At 50.7% G+C, this 24,552-nt stretch overlaps 12 protein-coding genes across 12 annotated transcripts; 6 read left to right on the plus strand and 6 right to left on the minus strand.

The window, feature by feature from the left end:
- Positions 1-1,225: 1,225 nt before the first annotated feature.
- Positions 1,226-1,831, plus strand: AA0111_g12439 (hypothetical protein; the record flags this gene model as incomplete). Its single annotated transcript, XM_028646418.1, has 2 exons — positions 1,226-1,302; positions 1,354-1,831. 2 exons carry the CDS (start codon positions 1,226-1,228, stop codon positions 1,829-1,831), a joined length of 555 nt encoding a protein of 184 aa, XP_028499955.1.
- A 384-nt stretch (positions 1,832-2,215) lies between these two features.
- Positions 2,216-2,563, plus strand: AA0111_g12440 (hypothetical protein; the record flags this gene model as incomplete). The annotated part of the gene is made up of 2 exons (XM_028646420.1): positions 2,216-2,274; positions 2,329-2,563. The coding sequence occupies 2 exons, from the start codon at positions 2,216-2,218 to the stop codon at positions 2,561-2,563; spliced, it is 294 nt and encodes a 97-aa protein (XP_028499951.1).
- A 2,103-nt stretch (positions 2,564-4,666) lies between these two features.
- On the plus strand, positions 4,667-6,006 carry AA0111_g12441 (Mitochondrial protein import protein; the record flags this gene model as incomplete). Its single annotated transcript, XM_028646421.1, has 2 exons — positions 4,667-4,702; positions 4,759-6,006. 2 exons carry the CDS (start codon positions 4,667-4,669, stop codon positions 6,004-6,006), a joined length of 1,284 nt encoding a protein of 427 aa, XP_028499952.1.
- A 723-nt stretch (positions 6,007-6,729) lies between these two features.
- Positions 6,730-7,368, minus strand: AA0111_g12442 (hypothetical protein; the record flags this gene model as incomplete). The annotated part of the gene is made up of 2 exons (XM_028646422.1): positions 6,730-7,273; positions 7,328-7,368. 2 exons carry the CDS (start codon positions 7,366-7,368, stop codon positions 6,730-6,732), a joined length of 585 nt encoding a protein of 194 aa, XP_028499953.1.
- A 392-nt stretch (positions 7,369-7,760) lies between these two features.
- On the minus strand, positions 7,761-8,770 carry AA0111_g12443 (hypothetical protein; the record flags this gene model as incomplete). Its single annotated transcript, XM_028646423.1, has 3 exons — positions 7,761-8,131; positions 8,185-8,536; positions 8,588-8,770. 3 exons carry the CDS (start codon positions 8,768-8,770, stop codon positions 7,761-7,763), a joined length of 906 nt encoding a protein of 301 aa, XP_028499942.1.
- Positions 8,771-11,892: 3,122 nt separating this feature from the next.
- AA0111_g12444 (hypothetical protein) lies at positions 11,893-12,440 on the minus strand (the record flags this gene model as incomplete). The annotated part of the gene is made up of 2 exons (XM_028646424.1): positions 11,893-12,301; positions 12,343-12,440. 2 exons carry the CDS (start codon positions 12,438-12,440, stop codon positions 11,893-11,895), a joined length of 507 nt encoding a protein of 168 aa, XP_028499949.1.
- A 295-nt stretch (positions 12,441-12,735) lies between these two features.
- AA0111_g12445 (Uroporphyrinogen decarboxylase) lies at positions 12,736-13,979 on the minus strand (the record flags this gene model as incomplete). Its single annotated transcript, XM_028646425.1, has 4 exons — positions 12,736-13,200; positions 13,247-13,782; positions 13,829-13,870; positions 13,925-13,979. The coding sequence occupies 4 exons, from the start codon at positions 13,977-13,979 to the stop codon at positions 12,736-12,738; spliced, it is 1,098 nt and encodes a 365-aa protein (XP_028499941.1).
- Positions 13,980-14,467: 488 nt separating this feature from the next.
- Positions 14,468-17,347, plus strand: AA0111_g12446 (MutS 1; the record flags this gene model as incomplete). Its single annotated transcript, XM_028646426.1, has 4 exons — positions 14,468-14,521; positions 14,570-14,668; positions 14,716-15,553; positions 15,603-17,347. 4 exons carry the CDS (start codon positions 14,468-14,470, stop codon positions 17,345-17,347), a joined length of 2,736 nt encoding a protein of 911 aa, XP_028499950.1.
- Positions 17,348-17,994: 647 nt separating this feature from the next.
- Positions 17,995-19,510, plus strand: AA0111_g12447 (hypothetical protein; the record flags this gene model as incomplete). Its single annotated transcript, XM_028646427.1, has 4 exons — positions 17,995-18,225; positions 18,300-18,411; positions 18,474-18,960; positions 19,033-19,510. The coding sequence occupies 4 exons, from the start codon at positions 17,995-17,997 to the stop codon at positions 19,508-19,510; spliced, it is 1,308 nt and encodes a 435-aa protein (XP_028499954.1).
- Positions 19,511-20,259: 749 nt separating this feature from the next.
- Positions 20,260-21,207, plus strand: AA0111_g12448 (hypothetical protein; the record flags this gene model as incomplete). The annotated part of the gene is made up of 1 exon (XM_028646428.1): positions 20,260-21,207. The coding sequence occupies one exon, from the start codon at positions 20,260-20,262 to the stop codon at positions 21,205-21,207; it is 948 nt and encodes a 315-aa protein (XP_028499948.1).
- A 277-nt stretch (positions 21,208-21,484) lies between these two features.
- AA0111_g12449 (hypothetical protein) lies at positions 21,485-22,514 on the minus strand (the record flags this gene model as incomplete). Its single annotated transcript, XM_028646429.1, has 4 exons — positions 21,485-21,921; positions 21,985-22,210; positions 22,270-22,292; positions 22,352-22,514. The coding sequence occupies 4 exons, from the start codon at positions 22,512-22,514 to the stop codon at positions 21,485-21,487; spliced, it is 849 nt and encodes a 282-aa protein (XP_028499940.1).
- Positions 22,515-23,477: 963 nt separating this feature from the next.
- Positions 23,478-24,515, minus strand: AA0111_g12450 (hypothetical protein; the record flags this gene model as incomplete). The annotated part of the gene is made up of 1 exon (XM_028646431.1): positions 23,478-24,515. The coding sequence occupies one exon, from the start codon at positions 24,513-24,515 to the stop codon at positions 23,478-23,480; it is 1,038 nt and encodes a 345-aa protein (XP_028499959.1).
- Positions 24,516-24,552: the final 37 nt, after the last annotated feature.

Below are 24,552 nucleotides of genomic sequence, written 5' to 3' on the forward strand. Positions count from 1 at the left end.
ACTATAGATATATACAGTAATATTAGGCCTACAATCGTCTCTACTACGCCTAGCAAGCGGTAGTAGAGGTGTATAATAGCTACTGTATTTGTACTTGCTAGTGCTACAGTGTGTCGCCTACGGTCGCCCGAAGCAGGCAGCTGTCAGCGACACACTGTAGTATTAGGAGATTTTTTTTTGCTGTATTCGAATCGCGGCAGTAATAGCTCTATTGTGAGGTTTTTTTGTATATATATATGTATATACAGCGTTGTTAGGAATTTTTTTTGTATATTAGTTGCTAACCTTAACACTAAAAAAGTATCGTGTGATTGCTGCTACGGCAAACCCAACAACCTCACGCGTAGGCCTTAGCTAATTAAGCTAATTAAGCCAAACAATTAAGCTAGCTTACAGCAGCTTAGCTTAATTAATTTGTACCTCTACTCCAGCTTGGCTTGATTGATTAGCCAGCTTGATGCGCCAGCTTGATAGCGATCAAGCTGGCTTGATTGTTGACAAGTCTGGCGTTTTGGGTCCCTCGTCGGGGATCATATCACCTTGCTAACTTGAACTCGCTCCTCAATAAACTCATCATAGGTGATGCAGCCTGGTCTAGTTTTGGTCTCGGATTGTTAATCTCCGAAGACAGCCTAACGGCCTTTGGGTGAGACTGACGATAGGACTAGTCGGACTGGATCTTGCGGATTTTTAGATTCGCATCGATCGGCTTTAATTAGGCGTGATCGATAGAGAAGAGTGCGAAAGCGAGTCCCGCCTACTAGGCTAAAATTACAAGGGCGAATCGGTCCTATCTGTAACAGGTACATTGTACAAGCCTCAACTAGTGATCAAATTCTACGTGTGGATGATGCCGGAACTGCTGACTTTACGCATAGCAGAGTTGACTAGTCGGATCGATAGAGTGAACTTGAAGAAGAGAGTAACAGTGTAATGTAAGGCAACAGAAGTGGCATCTTCTAGATGGCGCCATGAGAGACGTTGTAAGTCTCTAGGAGGACAGCGTCGCAATGGATCTGGACGGCCTGCATTCTAGAGGGCGGTGGTCGAAAGTGGAAAGTGAGGTGAGAGTGTTCTTCGAAGGTCACCTTCAACTCGGATACTTCACCAACAGCGAACGTCGCTGTGATTAGATAAACAGACCAGCTTCTGTCACTCATCGTACTCTTCTTTTCTCTCCAACGGTACTCTACATCTACTGGCCGAACAGCTTCAGCAAGTCAATATGCCTGGTCGGAAGCGCGCTGCGTCGCCCTCGGGTGGTGCGTCCGCCGTGAAGAAGACAAAGAAGAAAAAGCTGCTGTAAGAGTCTATCATCTAGTTGTCGCTCTTGTTACCAACAAAATCTCCTAGCGTCATATTGCATGTCGTCTATCGCCCCGGTATCTTTCCTTTCCTTCGCCTTCCCGCCGAGATCAGGAACATGATTTACCACTATGTCTTCTACGGAACAGCCACGATACAGCAGAAGAAGGGTCAGGTGCCTGTAGGGAGGGAGCGGAACATTTCTAAATGCCCGAAGAAGCCACCAATGGACAGTCCGAATCTCAGCTTACTATACGTGTCTTGTCAGCTCCATCACGAGACCGCCCTGCTCCCGTACATGCTCACGATATTCTACATTTATATCTGGTCGTTTGGATTCGGCCTTCGCTGGGCCCTCGCGTCGTTCTTGAAGAGGTCTGGTACGCAAATCGAGGCACTCTCCAACTTGAGGGTTTGCCACTGGTCGTGGGTGGAAAGCACCTGGGTGAAGAGGTCCGGCAACGGATCGTACTGGATGGAGATGCTGGGTCTCGCTGAGCCTTCCTCTAAGCGATTATCCAAGTAGTGGGCTCGGCAGTGAGTGTATCTATGGTGAACCAGTATGCAGCAATCAGTGCGTTTCAAAACAGCTGACCGCGCGTCTTTGATTACGAGGACGACTCAAATACATCTCATAGCATGCACACTCTTCTCTCAATATGTAAACTCGTCTTGTAGCCATGCTAATAGTGGTCTCTGTTTCTTGCCACGCGCTTAGTATCGTCTCCATGTACGTTGTGAGCTTCAAAACCAAAGGTGAGAGAAAGTCGCGGTCGGCCCGGCTAGGCAGCTGCCAAGAGTTATTCATGCGTATATTGGCTCTGCTCTTTCTCTCAGTACTCTTCTTCTCTGCCCCTCATTCAACTACTCCCTGTGCCCATTTTCCGAACACAACAAGCGCAAGGTCAACATGGCCAAACGGAAGCGCGAAGACTCTGGAACTGGAGACGCGGTCAAGCATACCCGAGTGTAAGATTCTTGACTCTTTATTTGCCCAATTCTTAATTGACAGTTTGGATTCAGTAAGAGTTCAGAAGCTCCTCATTTCCCTTTTCTCCGCCTTCCCGCCGAGTTGAGGAACGTCATATACAACTACGTCTTCAGCGGCACCCACCATGCGATATCCAATTCTGGCTTCAGGTTGACAGCTTGCAACATGGGTCTACTCCTCGTCTCCCGTCAGGTCCACACAGAATGCGCTCTGTTGCTGTACAAGTTGTCCACCTTATCATTCAGTTTCACGGGGCCCCATTCGTAGGTTCTTGGAGGCGAGAACAGAGCAGCAGTTGCGGTCTATCGAGGATATGCGTGTCTTCATGTCGTTTGGAGGCAGTAGTCGGCATACTGGGTCCGCCCGGTTTGAGTATCTCGGTTGCGAAAAGAAGCGATGTTCTGATCGCTACCTGGCCTTTCTCTTCGTGTGGAGGGGGACGACATGATAAGAGACAAAGTCGAAAGTCGCGTTTGGAACGACTAGGATGCAGTTCCCACTCCTGATAGCACCGAGTCAAGAAGATAGTAGGCGACAGATATATTGGGGACGGGAGCAGGTACGGTAGTTCAATGCAGGTCAGGGTAGAGAGTGAGTAGAGTATATCAACAATGAGATAGTATTGCCTGCGATCGAAGGCCAATGGGATATTTCATTGCTAGTGGTGAAAAAGAACTATTCGTTAAGTCCGTTACATGCACAGGGAAACATTCTCGAATCGTGTTCATAAAGCTCATGTAACGTAGAGAGAGAGTCCATCGAAAACTCCGCGAAACGAAGAGATAGCAGTCTCATAGAGACAGCTTAGAACCGTTGAGATGATTGAATAGCAAAATAGACGGGATCTCAAATAACACAGCGCCTATAACTCATCTTTTCACGCTGTTGAAATTGTTGCCTAATCGATTGGCATTGATGCTGAGACCAAAATCCACCTTGCGGAAGGGTTTTCCAATCTTTCGCATATCCCTTCGACCCGGAAGTCCGAGGTGATAGTAGAGCCACTCGGTGATGAGCTCAATCCAGGCCCGCAAACCTCTACAGCTCAGTAGATGTCTGTGTCACAGTGCCCTATGGAAAACGACATGGTGTGATGAATATCTCAATTCGATGCGCTAAGCTCAAGCATACTGGAAATTGGAGCCTAAGTCCTGCATAGGATTTGTTTATAACACCCAGCTCCGACTGTAGACGGGTGTATTGAATTTCGTGACTATCTCACGTCTTTTTGATATCAATCAGTTTTCGTTGGTAGTACATACAGATGTTGCTAATTATTTTCATTCCCTTTGTCACGTGAACATTTTACATTAATATGGCACGAGGGCACACATTGGCAGAGTGAGCATGTATGTGAATGTTCCCTTTTCGTAACTCGCAATACGATGAATGATGATTCTTCCATCTCGGGGCTCTTTCGCGCAACAATAGCGACATCAATGTGCACTGACACCCAGTGCCAAGCATCACATGCCGGTGTGAGTGAGGCAGATTTTGCTGCTGCTGCGCAATGATGTATCGTCGGTTTTTGCCTAGAATTTCTGCCTCAGGAACAGGTACATTGTACCAGCCTCAACTAGTGATCAAATTCTACGTGTGGCTGATGCCGAAACTGCGCGATGCAAGTCAGGGTCCGCATCCGGCTACCGGATCTTCGCCAATCTTCGGCGATAAGAGCCCTATTGATAGCCCTCGACGTGATTGGCCCGGCCAAAAGAAGTCCGAGCGCATGTTCGTCGAAGCTTCCCAAGGAATGCACAGCTAGAAACACATGTTTTGGCAGACTCGAGTGCATTTTTCACCGTGATGGCGAGTTTCTGGTGCGGATTTGGATGCAGTGGGGCCAGCTGCGTAGTTTGGGCAGGCAGTCGACCGCTTCCAGGCAATCTTGGGCTGTTGAGGGACCATGGAAGGGCATGGAATTGTTTGGAATCTTCTCTCGCTCGGCGCAGCCGGTGCATTTGCAACATCCCGGTTACTACTTTTAAGTCCACAAGCGTCGCCCCCAGCTCGCATTCAATATACACACGTTACTGCTTTCGAGTCGTAATCAGTTTCCCTCACCTTCTGTCCCGCTACTGACTTCCGCGGCGACTCTTTGGTAAGCGCTTTTTTGCCTCTGTCCGCGTCGCTTCGACGAGTTAGCCGCGCCTTCTTTCACCTGTAAGGCTGACGTGCAGCTGGGCGACTACTTTGCACAACTCTCGCCCCGAGGCTCGTTGCTGACTAGTATAAAGATTCTCCTCGACACGGCGACTCGCCCTCTCCACAGACCAACCTGATACCCGTTCCGCCTGCCCCTCAACTCGACTTTTACGACCCCGCTAGCCCCTCGTCTGCATCACCACCACACACTCACCAACCGCGACAATGGTCAAAGACACAAAGTTCTATGACACCCTGGGGGTAAGCCAGCCTCGTCTGCACCACATCTCGCACAGGGCATGGTCTAACAGCAACAGGTAGCACCAGACTGCTCCGAGTCCCAACTAAAGACGGCATACAAGAAGGGAGCCCTCAAGTGGCATCCCGACAAGAATGCCCACAACCCAGAGGCCGCCGACAAGTTCAAGGACCTCTCTCACGCATACGAAGTTCTCTCGGACCCGCAGAAGCGCCAAATATACGACCAATATGGCGAGGAAGGCCTTGAGCAAGGCGGCATGGGAGGTGGCGGCGGTATGGCAGCCGAGGACCTGTTCGCGCAGTTCTTCGGCGGCGGCGGCGGTCCCTTTGGCGGCATGTTCGGCGGCGGCATGGGCGGCGGACGCGAACAAGGCCCCAAGAAAGCCCGCACAATCAGCCATGTCCACAAAGTCTCGCTCGAGGATGTATACCGCGGCAAGGTCTCCAAGCTCGCACTTCAAAAATCCGTCATTTGCCCCAAGTGCCACGGCGTCGGCGGCAAGGACGGCGCCGTTAAGAAGTGCGCCGGCTGCGACGGCCGCGGCATGAAGCACATGATGCGCCAAATGGGCCCCATGATCCAGCGCTTCCAAACCGTCTGCCCCGATTGCCAGGGCGAAGGAGAAATCATCCGCGACAAGGACCGCTGCAAGCAATGCAACGGCAAGAAGACGATCATCGAGCGAAAAGTCCTGCACGTACACGTCGACCGCGGTGTCAAGTCGGGCCACAAGATCGAGTTTCGCGGCGAGGGCGACCAACTGCCCGGCGTAGAACCAGGCGATGTTGTCTTCGAGATTGAGCAGAAACCCCACGCCAGGTTCCAACGTAAAGACGACGATCTCTTCTACCACGCTGAAATCGACCTGCTCACCGCGCTGGCTGGTGGCCAAATCCACATTGAGCACCTTGACGAGCGCTGGTTAACCGTCGACATTATCCCCGGTGAATGCATTTCCCCCGGCGAAGTCAAGGTCATCCGCGGCCAGGGTATGCCATCGTACCGCCACCACGACTTTGGTAACTTGTACATTCAATTTGACGTCAAGTTCCCGGACCGCCTCGGTAACAACGAGGATGGTGGCCCCATGAGCCCGGAGCAGATTCGCGCTCTCGAAAGCGTCTTGCCGCCAAGGAAGGTGCCAGAGGCTATGCCCCCTGCTGATGCTATGACCGAGGACTTCACCCTTGAGGATGTGGATGCTGGTGGTGAGGGCCAGAGGGCAAGGGGAATGGGTGGCATGGATGAGGAGGATGATGATATGCACCCGGGAGCTGAGCGCGTGCAGTGCGCGTCTCAGTAAAGAGGTGTGTGTGCTGGGATAGCTGGAGTAGAGTGTGCATGATGTTATGAGAGCATGAGGTTATTACAACTTAGGGGCTGGGGAATGTTGGGCGTGGTGGAGTTGTGCATTTCCTGATTGCGATGGAAGGTTCTTCTCGACCGAAGCTTTTCTGCGATACCAACGAGAACTGTGGGTTTTTCCCTTTTTTCCAGTCAGTTTCCTCTTTTTACTTTCTGCAAGGCATCACTATCTTGTTTTTGCTGGTTCATTCGGCGTTCTTCTTAGACAGGGGAGAAAGCCTGAATAACGGCATGTTAGTAAATGAGGGTTTAGTAGTTTCTTGATGAAAAATGTTCTTTTTTAAGCTTTTTTTGCTCACTGCAAATCGTCCTTTTTCCTGACTTCACTTTTCTTCGCTCGTCTGCTGGTTACTACCATGATGCAACGAAGCTAGACAGTATGTACCACTGCTACCATAACCTGCCATCGACTACCACGCTAGCGGCCGACGCAACTCTCCCTTGGTAAATTACATCGACTTAGCCGCCGGACACATGCTCCCGGTACTCTTTCCAGCAAACCACACCGATGCTCCTCCATTTCACTTGCCGCACAAACTCGATCTAAACAATGCTCACCGCTGTCGTTGACGCCGGTCTCATTCCAGCTGGTCGCGTTCTCTATTTTTTTTTTAATTCAGCGTCTAAAGGCTTCTACTTTTGCAAGCATGCTGCCATTCTCTTATAGTCCCGTGATTTTAACTGTGTTAAGCCACGTTCCCTCATATCCATACAACCTCCCTCTTGCCCTTGCGCTCAACCTCCTCTCCTCAATCTCTCGCTGGCGCCGAGTTCGTTCCAGCTGGTCAATCTCCCTTGTAGTCATATCCAACCATTCAGTCGCAGAGCACGTATAAACCCCCGTGACATCTAGAGCCGGCTTCCATTGCACTTCCGCCATGACGTCGATCTGCGCAGCCGTTCGCCGCGCTAGGAATGCAATGAGATGCATGCAGTGCGTAGCTCGGATGGTAAAGACGTTTAGTTCGTAGAGCAGCAAGCTGGTCTCGGCATGCGTTTGGCGACATGTACGTAGGAGGCCGATGCAGGTGGTGCGTGTGGGGTGGCTGGCTCGCAGGGTTGTTGTTGTTTTTCCTTTTGCTCCCGTTGTTGGCGAGACGAAGAGGTCGATTTGGGGGTGCTGCTGGAGGACGAGGGCGAAGATTTGGTTGCGGAGTTCGGATGGGAGGAGGAGGAGTGGTGATTCTTGTGGGGTGGGCGTGGGACTTGGTTGTTTTGTTGGTAGGGGTGGGAGAGATGGGGGCTGTGGATTGACTTACGTTGTAGCGCAAGTTTCCTGTGGTTGCGATTTTGATGTCATGTTGGGTTCGTCGCTGATTTTGGGATTTGGAGAGGCTGTTTGCACAAGGTGCTAAAAAGTGGAGAGGACAAGAGATATAGAGATTCATGATGGGGCTATGTGTGTGTTCGCTGAGCCTTCAAGGTGGCTGAGCACATTCACCCCCATGTCGTTTGGAAACCTGAGGCAGAACACGAACATCTTCCACAACCATGCACGCCTCCATTTTTGCCGGACCGGCTTCGCAACGACGGATAGCCTACATGAATTGCTGCGTCGAAATGTCTGATTCACTTGCTCGCAGACATGTTACCAGCGACTACGCACTCATTCAGGATCCAAACTCGCCTGCGCATCAATCCCTGGAACACCATTTAGCTTTCGCGACACACTCATAGCCATCGCTACAGCGCTTACAATCTCGGGTGTTTGGAATCTTTGGCCCGTAATACCCACCCTGTCATCATTAGACCTATGGCCGCGATTATATAGCTCCCAATCGGCCAGCCGTAGAACGAGGCAAAGACACAGGTGGCGATAATGATGAGTATCAGTGCTAAGATTATGTACCATGGGACAGAGAAGTCTTCGTCGATCCAGATCGCCCATCCGACAGGTGGATTTCTGCCTGTGGGATCAGGCTTGAGGCTTGTGTGGAGCTTTTTGGGCGTATGGTAGTAGATCGTATGGGGGTCAGCGAGGCGGGTGTCATAGTCGATTTCCATACTGATGCGTTTCATGTCAAGGCGCATTGGCTTGTTGACGTCGGGCTCCTTACCTTTGCCTGGTGAAAAGGAAATTACTTAGTGGAAGAGATGGGTCGATACAAACGCTTACCTGATTTCGGTGCTTTCAAGTGCGATAGAAAGAGTGTTATATGTCTGGGCCAGTCTCGTAAACCCAACGGTGGCGGTGCGCCGGACGTGTGTAGAGGTATAGTTCGTGTCTTGTCCTTGAATATCATGATGAGCAAAGTAACCCATCCTTCTTTCTCATTCTCCAGTGTAGTTTCTTTCTTGTTCGTATGACACTGTTGAATCCAGAGATGAAGCATAAGTTGGGAGAGGCCTGGATCATCAATTGGATCGTCTAGCCCGCCAGTTGATTCCCAATCACAATTCGTTGGATCCGGCCACTTCCAATCTACTGCCTTGGGTATCTTGGAATCTATCATAACATAGTATTTGAACTGACACATGTCAGTATTTGCGCCACGAAACGATATGACAGTAGCACATACCCGTGCTAAACGTATCGCGCTGAAGCCGCGAAGGCTTCTCAAGCGCATATAATATGGGCGAAGAGAGTTATACTCCTTCTTGAGGCTCTCGATTAGCACCCTATCAGTAGGTCGATCGTCCTTCGTTCTGACAGTCAATTCACTCAGACATCTGCCATCCGGAGAAGGGTAGCTGAAGTACATGTACCTAATGACATCGTCTCCTTGATGGCTCTTGCGACGTCGATTTGTGACTGAACGCTGAATATACTCTCCGGTTTGGAAACACGACAAGGCGCCCGTTAATTGATCCGCTATATCGCCACTAGTTTCGTCTGCTAAGGAGTCCCCTGTTTGTGGTGAATAAGAAGTGTTCAGGCTTATTGACAAGTCATTTGCCCATTCCTCGTTTAGTTGGATAGGCGTAAAGCCTGCAACTAGCCCACGCATACCCAGTTCGTACAGAACACTTATCGTCGCCTGCTGAGTCTCTGATATCGAACGCTCTGTGACGATGCGGTGACCACAACTCTTCGAAGTCATTAGCAATGAACAATTCAGTCGACCATTTGGTTTAGGGCTCTTACACATTGGAAGATCGTGCGACAAAAACCATGTTTGAGACGTCGGTTATTGGAACGAGAATCCAAGAAGGCGACAAAACTCCTTAGACACTCAACACACAACATTGCGCGAGTGAACGACCGAATGTTAAAGATATCAAACGGGAGAATTTCCATAGCGAAATGCGTCCCTAAGACCAGAAGGGGTGCGAATTCTAAGACAAGCCGACTTTTCGACATCTTGTAAGAAGAAGGCCTTTCTTCTAGGAGGATTTTCATCCCCCTGACAGAGAATACGAGGAACAGCATGCGCAAGACCACCCTGCACAAGGCCACCCAGTGCAACGCAAATTCATAACGGAATCTCGGGTCGATGGTAATTGTTCCTCCTTGGAAAAAGGAATCTGGAATAGAGAGAATCGTCAGCATCGTTATGTAAGTCACTAGTATCGGTATAATGATGGTCAGAAGAACCCTAGTTGTGTCAAGAGGGCGCCGCAAGATCAATACGGGAAGCGGCCCCTTGGCTAGTTCACAGCTTAGCTCTGAACCGTCCAAGGGCAATGAACGTCTCGGGATAATCTTTAGTAACGCGTTTTTTCTGGTTACACAGCGTTCGGGATCGTTATAGAAATCCCTCAGATCAGCCTTCGAGATTGGAACTCGTCGATCAAAATCGAGGCACTGTGATTGGAGCTTGGTGGGGTGTTCCTCGAGGCTTCCCTCAACGACTGACAGCCCACCAAGAGAGTCACTTTTGACCTGCCATGAAGTAAGCAGCTTCTACCATGTTATCATCATCCAAGGGTATCATAACATACTAACTCGAGCTCTAGCCGTACTGACGTTGGCCAAAAGAATGCTCGAATCGCACCAGTCAGAGACCTCGATTGAAGGCCTTGCCACACGCGAAGAGCTTGGAATAGCTCGAAATCCGTGCTTGCATCGATGTTGATGATAGGAGTTCTACCTCTCTCGAAGGCGTTGCTTGAGCAGTCCAGTACCAGGACGTACGAGTGTGGCTTTCCAGTGTTGCTGAGTGATTCTGGCATGATAACTTGGGCTTTCGTGTTGTTGAGTGGCTGAGGCTCATGATTAAAGACTCGCTGAGAATTTTAGTATTGTAGCTAGTACATAGGACCATCGCAGCATACAGTAGTTGGTTGACCAACAGTGCTCGGCCGTGAACCGCGAGGCTGCTCACGGCGGCCCGCAGCATTCTCGGCCACACGACTGAGAACGTTGATGGTATCGAAAACCCATGATATAAATCGCTTGAGAGCCTGCGATGTCAAATCCATCCAGGCATTGACCATTACGAGACATGTAGTGAGCAAGGCTAGGATGGGGTTAGCAGTTGGAAGTGGAACATCGATGTTCCAAAAGCAAAAGCCATCCACTCGTTCCATTACCATGACGGAGAGTGGAGAAGATGTAGTTGTTTCGGAGGATTTGAAGAGAATTCTACCTTAGTGTCAAAGAGAGTAGACTTGGGTACGGCTCGGAGGGCACAGGTACCTACTGTTTATCCACGTTGTTGACACAGTGCCAAGAACCGGTTTGCAGTACGCACGCCCGCGATTCAGCCTGAAACGCGCAGTGGTCAGAAATAATGCACGCAAGCGCCCTGGTAGACGCTGTACAGCGAATCATAACATGCAGTTCACATGACGTGGCCGAGTTGCAAGGCTGAGATTCGGTTCGTTGGCAAGGCTGAGCGCCACTAATGTACAGCCGCAATGCGAGACTGCTGACTCCTGCAACGTGTAACCGGCGCCAAATCTCCCTCTGTTGCCGCGACCTCGTCCACGACTCTGGAAGCCGCCCCGTCTACGTCCCCTACCCCTAAAGCTATCGTGGCTATCTTCTGTTCCGCCGTTTCCATCTCTGCTGCGTCCACGGCCTCTGCCTCCTCTCCCCTGTGGTGCGTCTTGTGTGCGCGATCCTTGAACTTAGCCAAGGCATGAAGCCTATTGAGAAAGTCGTCGTTGTATAGACGGAGGCCGTTTGTTTCCTGATCTGCAACTTTACTGAATGCTGCAGCGCTATGCTCAGTGGCTGTATTCATCGTGATGCGTCTTTGGACCTGCTAGGCTTCCAGGCACTTGTGTGTTTCCTTAGGCACCAGTCGAGGCCATCGTGGGGTGTAGGGTCCGGTTCCATGGATGTGTACAGGGAATTAGTGGTATAGAGAGTGTCCCGCTGCCCCAACAACTCCACATCTATCCCCAGCTTGGTTCTGACCTCACCGTGCTCACAAGTATAAATACTCAGAAGAAGGCCTTCCACATTTGTCCTCTCAATGAATGCCTTGACTTGGTCATTGGACATCAGTTGGTCTCGAATGGGTAAAGACAATCGTGCAGTCATGGCGTGCGTTTGTCGACAGAAACATAACGATTTAGGTGGCGGACTAAGGTCGATCGACTGCAGAGAAGGGAAATATGTGAGGATCTGTATGTGCTCGTAGCCAAGTGTAAGGGTGAAAAAGAAGGTGTTTTGATGTGCTGCTAAGCCTTGTCGGAGTATAAGAGTGATGGATCGATTCTACGGATGATGTTGGCTATATACCCAGTACGCTAGTGGATGTGGAAGGCATCAATAACAAAGTGAGATGGAACTTTCCATCAAGCCTTCCTATCTAGCACTGCTCTACTGAATGACACCTATTCTTGCTCGGAGAACTGTGATGCGAAAGCCCTAACATTTACAACGCGTAACCGGCGCCAAATCTCCTCCTACCCAGGAACGTCCGATGGATACCTACCATCGTACCCTCGAACTCTCTCGCTCAAGCTTCCATAGAACTTTTATCCATGCAACCGCAGTCGTTGGGCCACCAGAGCCCCATTGCACTTTCCGCATAGCCGCAATCTGCTCCTTTTTACGCCCATGAAGAAATGCCTGGAGATCCGAGGTGAAAGTCCAGAACACAAATGTGTTGAGCGCATATGGAAGAAGAGCGGCTTCCGCATGTATCTGACGACAAACGCGGAGGAGAGCGAGTCCATCTTGAATGGGGTGTCTACCACGACCCAATCCTGCCTCTGTGAACACAACGATGTTCACGTCGATGATAAGAGTGTAGATCATGTTCCGGATTTCGGGAGGAAGTCGAAGCAGAGGTGAGGATGCAGCATTACACTGAGCGATGTCGATCATTCGCTGGTCACTGATCCTCTAGTTAGTACAAGTTGTTCAGCTCAAACGCACAGGTCATCTAACTTGGCGATGAGTGGAGACTCCGGTCTCGTTGTTCGGGCCTCGACCCTGGGGTCCTCGGTCTTGTTGGCACTTCGTGGTTCAGGCATGTTCGATGTTTCGTAAGATGTAGAGTATAGAATACAGTTGATGTGAGCTGTAAGTAAGAGATTGTTGGGGAAGGCCTGGAAAGTATGGCGTATATATACTAGGTTAGTAACTTAGCGTGCGACAAGTGAAGGCAACCGAGAGATGAGGAAGAGAACACAACAGAATCATGTGAGAGATCCGGGTGCCTGAACAACGGGTATCAGTGGCAGTTGGCCAGGTGAAAGTAAGTTTGGAGCGCTCCAAGAGATGTAGTATGTTGGAGTCTTCGACCCACATCAATTCTTCAACCTACCATTAAGCCTTGGTTAATCTGTGAATCTCCTCGAAGTAGAACTTGAGGTCGTCTGGCTTGACGAAAGGAGTGATACCATGACCAAGGTTCGCAATCCATCCCTGCTTGCCACCACCGAATCCAGCGACCATCTCCTCCACAACCTTTGTGATGGACTCCCTGCTGCCGTACAAAACGCCCGGGTCCGCATTACCCTGCAGAACCTTGCCCTTTGCTTGCGCAACCTTGTATGCCTCCGCGGGCGCATGTAGCCAGTCGAGACCAATAGTGTTGTATTTGGTGTTGCAGAGATCCTCCAGCGCATACCACGCTCCCTTCGCAAAGACGGTCATGGGAACAGGCTCGAGGCCCTTTGATTGCAGACGCGCGGGCAGGTTGTCGGCGATGTAGTTCAGGTAGGGAAGCGCAAAGGTCTTGAAGCATGACGGCGACAGCTCACCCGCCCAGGAATCGAAGACTTGGATCATCTACACGTGTCAGTGCACCACTTCGGCCCTGCTTCGGACAACATACCTGTGCTCCGGCCTGGACTTGGAGAGCCAGGTACTCGACGCAAAGTTCAGCAATCTTCTGCAGCAGCGCTTTGCTCTCCTCGGGGTACTTGTAGATCCACGTCTTGGTCTGAATGAACATCTTGCTGCCACCTCCCTCAACCATGTAGCACAGCAGCGTCCACGGCGCACCACAGAAGCCAATCAACGGCACCCTGCCTGCCAGTTTCTGTCTGGTCATAGTGATCGCCTTGTAGACATAATCGAGCGACTCCGCTACATCCACCTTCCTCTCGAGAACCTCCTTGTACTGCTTATCCTCCGGCGTTTGGAGCGGGTCGGGGAAATGCGGGCCCTTTTTATCCACCATTATGACTTCCATGCCCATTGCCTGCGGGATTACGAGGATGTCGGAGAAGATGATGGCGGCGTCGATGAGGCCGGCGTAGCGCTCGATGGGCTGGAGAGTGAGGGTCGAGGCGATCTCGGGGCTTCGGCAGCACTCGAAGAAGTCATTCTTGCCCTTTGCTTCGTGGTACTCGGGGAGGTAGCGGCCGGCTGCACGTTGTCAGCATGTAACAGACATGTTATAGAGCATGCTTACCTTGTCGCATCACCCATATCGGCGGGCGCTCGACTTTTTTGCCTGCAGAGGGTCAATTCAGACTGTTTGTAGACCAAGCAGAGATGGGGTCTTGACCTCTTGCTGTGCGCAGAATGAGGTCATTCTTCATGGGCTCGAATTGGGGAGCCATTTCTGCTGTGGATGAAAGTTGGATGTATGTCATCGGCGTCGTAACTTTGTAGTTCCGAATACCCCGCGCGTGCAGCTTCGACGCTAACTGCATCGAGACGCGTTCCTGCATCCCCTACCATCGCGCTTGACCCACATCCCTCTAACGCCAATTTTACCCCGAGGATGCTTCTTAGACATGTCCGGTATTCGACATGTCATGACTTGGCGTGCCGGTCCAACCCACGTCACTTCACCAGCAGAGCCTACAATCCACTGTCACCTGCAAGCCTCTCGTCCCTAAGCTCGACGCGACCCATCGCGAAACCACGTGCCACACATGACATCGGTCGAACAAGTCTTACACTATCGCAATGCCGCGGCGCGAAGAGGACGTCTGCAGTGACTCTTGACCAACTTCAACAAGGGCCTCTAGAAGCCAAGGCGCTGCCGCCGCAAGATGATGCGGAACCGGAATATCCGCCGCTGTTGCAGCAAGTACGCAACAACATGCTCAAGTTTAGTCACTGTGTGCTAGTCACACGCGTAGGCGGCTTTTACGAGGTGCGCAAGCAAGCCATTACCTCGAATTAGTGCTGAGGGATCGTATAGCTATACTTTGAGCATGCAGACGAATTTGCGCCGTTGTTGAACATCAAAAAGTCCAAGCGAAGAGTTTCCAAGGGAAGCAAGAAGCCTGCAATCTCCATGGTTTGTAGTGCATGTCAGAAACCACCTACAATGCTGATACCCATCAGGCTGGTTTCCCTGCCTATCAACTAGACAGATATCTGAAGATACTGGTTCAGGATCTCAACAAGCATGTCGCTATCAGTGACGAATTCCTCAACGATGCACCAACAAAAGCAAAAGGCGAATCGCAGTACACACGTAGAGTGTCGCGCATCGTAACACCAGGCACTCTTATCGACGAGCATTTTATGGATCCATGGGAGAACAACTATCTTCTTAGCATCCATGTCAGCCCCGAAGTGATCACACAAGAGGAGGTCGTGAACCAGAGTACTGGCAGCTCCAGCGTACCATCTGTTCTCAACCTTCCGCGCACGGAGGTCGGCCTGGCCTGGATCGATCTTTCAAGCGGTGACTTCCTCACGCAAAGCACGGACATTGCGTCGTTGCCGTCAGCAGTAGCCCGTATCAAGCCTCGAGAGATTGTGCTAGACAGTGTCTTCCAAGAGCAGAAACATTCGCGAATCGTTTCTATTTTGCAAGAAGACGGGCATATCATCACGTTTCAAGACCCCCTAGAGATGCCACTTAGCGTTAAGGATTGGAGATCTATGTTGGAAGATGTAGTGGACGACTATGAAATAGGCGACTTCACTCCGAGTGAATTCGCTGCGGGAGGGTCGCTATTGCATTACGTTAAGCACCAGCTGCTCGGTTCGCGCAGTCGACTTCGTGCGCCAGTACGGCATCAAGCCGAAGAGCATATGAGCATCGACAAGAACAGTCTAAGGGCACTGGAGATCCGAGCTACCATTCGGGAAGGCACCTACGAAGGAAGCCTGCTGCATGCGCTAAAGAAGACAGTCACAAAGAGTGGCACAAGACTGCTTACGCAGCGCCTGTGTAAGCCAGTCTCCATGATCGACAATATCGTATCACTAACATTCCCAAGCTGCACCATCAATGTCACTATCAACCATCAACGACAGACTAGATCTCGTCGAAGAGATGATACAGTACCCGCAACTCCGCCAAGACATCAGGTCGCTCTTAGAACAGACCTTTGACACTTTGCGCTTAGTGACGAAGTTCACTTACGGTCGTGGTGACGCTGACGATCTGATCGAGTTGTCAAAAACTATCCTTACCACCGCCTACATCGTGGACGTACTACACGAGCATGTGAAATCTAGGATATCCATACCCGTCGATCCCACATCAGCGGCATCAGAGTATCGAAGAAGGGAGTGCATATCCATGCTTGAGCGTCGATTTGATCTAGTACAACCACTCGAGCTCGCGAACCGCATACAGGATGCCATCGATGAAGAAGGTCTGTCTGAGTATCACCGCATGGAAAGTGAAGAAGCCGAGGAGATGTCAAATCTGGCTCAGGATGTGGTTGGCCGAGAAGCCGGAGAGGAAGATCTGAAGGAGTTGCCACAGCGCATTCAGCCAAAGCTCAAGATGATCACTGGGAGCTTCAAGCCCGCAACAGACGGCAGAGAAGACGTCCACATGATGAAACGTAACGCCAGCCCAACACTCGAGCGTCTCCACAAGAGCTTGGATAAAATGGCAAAGGAAAAGAGCAAACTAGAACAAGAAATGCGCCAGAGGATGGCAACAGACAGCCTCGTACTAAAATGGACACCGAACCTCGCGCACATCGCTCACGTTAAAGGCAAAGACACTGCCCGCACCACCGCTTTCTATCCCCGCAGTTTATCATCCAGTAAATCCACACGCTCGTTCCAAATCCCGGAATGGACAAATCTAGGCGCGCAAATGGATGAAACACGTTTTCGCATTCGAACAGAAGAACAACGCGTCCTGTCTTCCCTGCGCGAAGACGTCATCAAAAACCTAGTCAAACTCCGACGCAATGCCGCCATCCTCGATGACCTCGACGTAGCATGCGCTTTTGCCATACTCGCCGTGGAGAAGAACTTTGTCCGCCCAATCCTCAGCGCAGAACCCGCACACAACATCGTCGGTGGCCGCCACCCCGTCGTAGAAGCCAGCCTCTTATCCCAGGGCCGCAATTTCGCACCCAACGACTGCGTCCTCGGTCCCCGCTCACGTATCCACCTCATTACCGGACCCAACATGGCTGGTAAATCGACATATCTGCGTCAAAACGCCTTGATATCCATCTTGGCGCAAACCGGCTCTTTTGTGCCAGCGACTTACGCGGAGATCGGCCTTGTAGATAAGATCTTTTCCCGTGTGGGTTCGGCTGACAACCTCTATCAAGACCAATCGACATTCATGGTCGAGATGTTAGAAACCGCTCAGATACTGAAGGAAGCTACGCCTCGATCTTTCGTCATAATGGATGAAGTAGGTCGGGGTACTACACCGGAAGATGGCGTCGCGGTCGGCTTTGCTTGTCTCCATCATCTATATAATGTGAATAGGAGTAGAGTGTTGTTTGCGACGCATTTTCACGCACTGGCGGATATGACGGAGGGAAAAGGCTGGGAGGATCTGAGTTGTTGGTGTAATGATGTTGTTGAGGATGGGGATGGCAGTGGAAGGTGGGCTTATGTGCACAAACTCAGGAGGGGGGTTAACAGAGAGAGCCACGCGTTGAAGGTTGCCAGGGTCGCGGGGATGCCAGAAGGAGCGATTGAAGTAGCTAAGGAGGTTTTGGAGGGGCTGAAGGGTGGTAAGGCGAAGGTGCATGGGCAATGATAACATCAGAATAGCCAGGTGAACACTGCGAACGGTTCATCCTTGACGCTCACATGCTTCTTTGAACAGAAGTCTTGCATGCCAACTCGAATTCTCCTCTCAGCGTCGCGTCCTGTCCTCCTTCCTCGGGTACCTCACACGAAGTCTGCTTGGCACGCGTTAATAACGCTATCTGATGTAACGACACCATCTCGTGACAGCATGCGACATGTATTCCGGCGCTAGATCGAGCTCTGACAGAGGGCTTGGGTAGTACAGATACTCTGCATACGGCGAAGATCATCGTGTATTGCAATCTATCGCTATTTGCGTCACGCGGGAAGAGGTGGGACGACGTGGCTGTGCAGGAACAAGATATCTGAAGCGCTGTGAGCATGCGAGGTGATGAAAAGGACACTGGCATTGACATGTGTTGTTGTTGTTGAAGGAATGTCGTGAGACTGGTGTTCAGATTATCTTTCTACCCCACCTTTACCCGCTCTATCTTGCTCATTAGGAAGGCGTGCGATCTTTTGTATTCTTCAACCTCGATACATCGTCTTACTTTTGCTTTTCTTACTCCTTCAGACACATAGTCCTGAAGGGACATTGGACGAGCAAGCTTCACAAGTGTATCAAGAAAAGCCAATCTCGAGATTGCGACAATCATGGGTGAAGCGCCAATTACCCCACCATCGTCATCGTCGCAACTTGCCCCACCTCCGCTACCTAGAACCATAAGTCCGAGTATTACGCTCCAGCCACCTCTTTCTAGACGCGGAAGAGGACCTGGACTGGTGCTTGTGTTGGATCACTATGCGGCGAGAGAAGCCAAGGACGGGTGTTTAGATCCACCGCCACTACAGAAATGGGCCGAGGAGGGGTTTGCAGTCGTGCAGGTATGTTTTGAGACCGATTGCGATGGAAGCGGAGGGCCAAGTTGATGTATGATACTAACGCTGATTACCTGTAGCTGCTAGTCCCTGGCAAAGTTGAAGACGGTGGTGAATTTCCTCTTCAAAAAGCCCTAGAAGCGTTGAAGAATTGCAAAGGATGCGAATTCAGCAATGGTGTTGGACTGATATGTTAGTCAAGTCCTTTCTAAACAATGACGATCATTCGACGACAAACTTACCATAACCTGCAGCATACCTATCAAGAACTCCATATTACGTTGAGGAAGCCGCCGGTAGCACTCCAGACATCAAAGCTCTTGTCTCCTACGGTGGCGGAAAATTCACCACCGTCGGCTCAACACCACTTCCGCCCCAATTAGTACACATAGCGGGGCTACCAGATACTCGTCGTCGTGAGTCATGTTCACTGGTCCCAGGACCATCTTCAGAAGATACGACACCACCCCCGGAGAACGTTATCAAGTCTTACCGATACGAAGATGCAAAGAAAGAATCCGGATGGATACTCCCAAGCGATGAGAGCTACCACAAGCGAAGCGCAGGTATTGCGCACACAAGGAGTCTGACCTTTTTGAAGCCGTTGCTTGGTGGACCATTCTTCGACCTGGAGGCGGTGTGGGAAGAGCATACGAAATTCGAGTTTGGGGAGAGAGATGTCGCGAAAACAATGGCGACAATGGTGGACCAGCCGTATGTCAATCACATACCGACCATGACGTACGTATCCATACAGCACCATTATTGAGTGTCAACACCGTGTCGGAATACGATATGCTGATAACTGGGCAGCGGAGGGGTGGGCCAAGAGCGACTCACAGCCTTTTACACTCACCACTTTATCTTCAGCAACCCGCCCGATACCGCCCTCTCTCTCGTCTCACGCACCGTAGGCACCGACCGCGTGATTGACGAATTCATTTTCACCCTCACACACACCAAAGAAGTTCCCTGGTTTCTGCCCGGTATCCCTCCGACCGGCAGGCCTCTCGCCATTCCCTTCACCAGCGTCGTTGCCATGCGCGGCGATCGACTGTGTCACGAGCATATCAGCTGGGATCATGCGACGGCGCTCAAACAGTTGGGGCTATTGCCGGAGTATGTCCCTTTTCCATTCGAGATTGAGGGAGAGGCCAAACCGGAAGGGAAGAGGTACGAGGTCAAGTTGCCGGTTGTGGGGATGGAAGGGAGTAGGAAGTTGGTGGATGAGAGTTGTGAGGAGAGTAATGCTTTGATGGGTGGTAGGTGGCGAGTGGTTGACGATGTTTGATGAGAAACTCTCAAGGGGTAGGGATAGATAAAGGCATGTCTTGTGGCTCCCAGGCTATGCGCAGCATCGCCTAATATATTTGTTATCGACCATGTCTCAATCACGCTGGATATTATGGAGGTAATCGCCGAACTATGCGAAACTGCGTCCAAAGCAATGAATCGCAAGTTGCGGTTTCTTCGGAGAGATGTAGAAGTAGTTGGCGTGGAGTGCGCAGATCAATGCTATTCTCGGCGCCGCAACTAGTACTAGCGTCCAGGCGGTGTTTGCAGGGGTATGCGAACATCCTTCCAGAAAGGTTTCACCAACGTTCATCAGCCAGACATTCTTCCAGAAGTTCACTGAGGAGGGCTAACACTCACTTTTGTCGGCTACTAGCGTCAGCCATGCCACTTCGTAAACCCCATACTAAATCACGTAATGGTTGCTTGCCTTGCAAGAAAAGACATATCAAGGTTTGAGCAAGCTATGCCCTTGCGCAACGACAGTGCTTACTGATCACGTCAACATAGTGCGGAGAAGAAATACCTACATGCCAGAATTGCATCTTTCGACGAGTAGATTGCGCGTATGGATCAAATGCTAAACCCAGTCGACATGATCTCTCCAGAGCTTCAAGTTCGGAAGCTACCGGATCCCCAACCCGCTTCCCGCTTGAAGAGGCACCATGGCCAGCAGGGAAGCTTCGCGCACATGATACAGCATTACAATCAACGATTGGTGTTTCGAGACGACAAGAGCTGCAGCTGATGGTCTACTACATAAACAGAACGAGTCGAACCCTAGCACATGACGCCGCAGAACTTGTCGCCTGGACAGAAGCCATCCCAGAAGAGGCTGTGCAGTATGATTTCCTCATGGATGGGCTCTTGGCAATGGCGTCGCTTCATTTCGCATTCTACAATCCGGACTCGCGTAGGCAATACACCGAATTCGCGATACGATATCAAAACGAGGGTCTGCAAAAGTACAACGACACTCTGGGAGATATTAACGAAACAAACTGTACTGCACTTTTTGCCTTCTCCATTCTTATCAATGTCATGGCCATCGCTTTGCCAAATGCAGATCCGAGTTCCGCAAATTCAGCGCATACCGAGAGCCTGATGACCACGCTTGAACTAGGGCAGGGTATAGGCATCATACACTCGAAATCTGTTACCCTCCTGAACAATGGAAAACTGGGATCATTCTTCCGACCCTCACCAGAAGACTTGGACCCCGACGAGGAGACAAATGCCGCGTTAGACAAGCTTCGTCAACATACAGATAGCCTTCTACATTCCAGTTTTATCGACGAAGAGCGCCATGCTGTCTATGCCTCAGGAATCCGGTGTCTTGCACTCGTTTTTGGACATATGACGAGCTCGAATCATTTGGGGCGCGTCATTGGCTGGCCTGCGATGATTTGGCCAGAGGAACACAGGGAGGCGCTCATGAGGTTGATCCGAAACGGCGATATCATGGCTCTTACCATTTTTATGCATTATGGTGTGCTTTTACTCCATATCCGGCATCTTTGGTGGGGGGCGCGTACGGGGGTTAGCCTCATCGAGGACCTGGCGATCTCGGTACGTGCTGCAGGTCCTGGTTGGGCTGCGCTGACCGAGTGGCCAAGGGAAGTCGCTAGGCAAATTGAAGATGGTGGGCGAGGCGCTTTCCAGTTTGATGACTCGCTGCCGGGAAGACTCGCGTAACAATTTTTCTCCGCCGCAGAATCGACTCTCCATTTACATCAAGGACTCTAACTCTCCATCCGTACTTGGAATGATTTGGAAGCGATAGGTGACTATACTGGTTCAGACTTCACAGTGGGATGAGAAAGGAGGCGCTTCAAACAAGACTAAGGTGATACAAGGGTTGCGCCACGCAAAGGTTCTATTCTAGGCGGTTGTACCGGCCGTCTAACATCTACTTTCGCAACCAGGCAGGTCGAAAATAACTATACGAATCCGTCGGTGTAATCAACTCAGCTCAGTGCAGGGAATAAACCGATATTACTCGCCGCACCGCCCTCCCTTGACCCTTGCTGAGCAGCGCTGTGATCTCACTTGGATGAACCCAAGCCATCCAAACCATCGTAGCGAACATGAGCACAGCGTCGAACACGTAGAGGAAGACCTCGTGGGATATGAGATATCCGTCGTTACCCTGGGCATACTCAATGAGTCGGAAGATGCATCGCACGAGAATAAGTAAGCTGGCTACGTAGAGTGCATACAGCTGTCTTTCCCATGGCAACGACTGGGAATATACTTTTGACGTTGGCTGTTGGACCATACGGGCATGGAAGATGACGCCGGTGACGATAAAGAAGCCAAAAAAGAGAAGCTGCACTACTAGGCCAGCAATAATGATCTTCTCTCCCGTATGCACAGCTTCAATGGTGCCACTTGCCATTATACCCCCACCTAGGTCCCCATGCGTCAGTCATCGCCGTCGATTTAGACCCTGGAGATTGGAAAATAACGTACCGGCTCCCTGCATCATGAATGAGATTACATCCCCCGTTACGAATATCTTTGTGAGCCATTTCTTGGGTATGAGTGAATGTGGCTCGCCGTCGGTCACCAAGATGATGCGGCCGAGCATCATGTAGATGCTTGCCGCGAATAGGGCGGGCGCAACCAGAAGGAGGATGGTGGAGAGTGAGTAGACAGCGACGGACCAATTGGGCGACTCTTGGGCGGAAATGGCTCTCTGTAAAATACACACGTTAGTTTTGTCGTCCTTTTTCGGCCACGATTTCTCGCACGTACCCCGATATACCCAATGACCTCGACTGCGACAAACTGTTAGCCAGTCTCTTCACGGCGAACACGGAGATTGGGTGTAGCTTACAAACGCCGCCAATAACGAAAGGAACGAAGATCCATGTCCGGGTTCGCATCATTTGATAAAAGTGCAATGCTGTGATGAGGAAGAATAGGATGATGAAGATGATGGCCGCCGCCATCGAAGGATTGTAGCGGTAAAGCTTGAAATCGACAGTCTCTTCTGCCATGATGATATCGCTAATTGAAGATAATACGAGGAGAAGTGGGTGGTTGAAGGTTTAGAAACGTGCAGCAAAGCAAAGCGAACAACGTTCTTGAAAGTCTATATTTCAAAGTACCTAATCAACCTGTCCTATTTGTAACGTCGGACCCAGACCTATCTACACACGTTCTGCAGGCTGAGCCATCTAGTACAGTATTCCACGGTGCGTATGCGTATTATATGATACGCTCATGGGCAATTTCTGCTAGATTTGCGAAACCGCAGTACATCGTCTGGGTAATTCTGGGCGCCTTAGCGATAAGGTTCGGGCTGAAGACCGGGCTAAGGATAGTCGCTACATTAGCGGGCCCACTGCGCATGGAGCGTATGCGTATGCGTGTGCGTATGCGTATCGCCCCACTTGGTACGAAATACGCAGCGGGTCTTCCCGATGGTCGTTAGATTTGTGCTTTAGTGTGGTTCATAGGTGGGATGGCTCCTCGAAGAGACTTTAGGATAGCTCTTTGTTGCATAGGTTTAAGGTATGTACATGTACGACTGGAAGACCATTGTCAGAACGCAGCCCTGCACCACTACGCTATGCAACCAAAAAGGTACGTATGATCAGTGAACTACTGATCATGGTGCAGGATAGTATATATCATCAGCTAGGCCTGACAACCATATCTTGAGACAATATCGAATCGTTTCAACCACAAGAAAGATATCCATAGTTTGCACCGTTGCTTTCCGGACTCCCTTGCTGCTCGTTGTACTTATACATTGGCACGCACTATGATTATCAAAGCTTTCTGTGTTATTTAATTGTATTTCTACCTCGTAGCGTCTTGGAAAATACTGTGATATATCTACACATAGTTGGAAGTGACTCCGATGAGGGATGATAAAGAGAATCCGCCATCTAAGGGACATTGTCCGACGTTGTTACTACGTGACGTCTGAGATAGCGAGATACCGCATTATCTAGCTAGCATTCGTCGACAAACTCCTCTAGAGCACCATGAGTCGCATAGAAAGCTCCCTTTGGTTTGTAGTTCTCATCAAACATGAGCGGCTTTGCGCCTGGCACCCATGTGTAAGCATGCTTGTCAGTAAAGCCCCAGAAGTTGATATCGGTGATTCCTGCCTCCAAAGCTTCCTTGATGACGGCACCATAGATCTGAGTCTCGAGTGTTTTATTGAGTGTGTGCACGTCCATTTCGGCAATTTCGACTTGCAGCCCGAGCGCTTTGTAGAAACGAACCATGTCGGTTATCACGCCGGGTACCGGAGCCACTTCGGTGATGTGCATTTGCAGGGCAACTCCATCGATTGGAACACCGTCTGCAACGAGTCCAGAAACCAGATCTTGAAGCTCTTGACGCTTGCCGGGAAGCACTTCTACTTGGTTTTCGTTGATGTATAGCTTGGCTCCAGGGGATGCAGCCCGTGCGATGCGGAAGGCTTCGTTGATGTAACCCGGACCAAGTTGCCTGGAGAAGTCATTTGCATTCAAGCCTCCACCCAAAGTCTTGAGAGCCTCAGTGACCACGTCCCATCGGTCGATTCGTCCTTCGTACCGATGCATGACAGCTTCGAAATGAGTCGTCATCGCGGCACGCAACGCTTTGGGATTGGTGGCGTTGACTACAAAGTCAGGATTGCAGCAGCTCGAGATGAGTCCGTGCCCTTTGACCAACATGTCATGTTCGTCGGCGAAGTCAACGAGACGGTCGATGGGATCCCAGTTGTAATGGCCTGGCGAAGGGTTGATGAAAGACCATTTCATCTCATTCTCAGGATGCAAGCTGTTGAATTGCTCAGCGAGGACAGCTGCGAAGATAGGATCTTCAAGGTATGTCGGGTTGATAGCTCCTGATCCAATCGTGATGTTCTTCTTATGCGCCTCTTCTCTCAGCGATGTAGTGCCGGTGCTGGGGATCGCGATGCTCGCATTGACGGCGGTAAGGAGTAACAGAGTGGTTGTCATGGTACCGAGAACTTTGGAATGTGTGCTGAAAGCCATCTTGCCAGGTTCGCGTCGTTCGTATTGTTTGGGCTGC

Source organism: Alternaria arborescens, assembly GCF_004154835.1.
Source record: "Alternaria arborescens strain FERA 675 chromosome Unknown contig_80, whole genome shotgun sequence".
Lineage (NCBI taxonomy): Eukaryota > Fungi > Ascomycota > Dothideomycetes > Pleosporales > Pleosporaceae > Alternaria > Alternaria arborescens.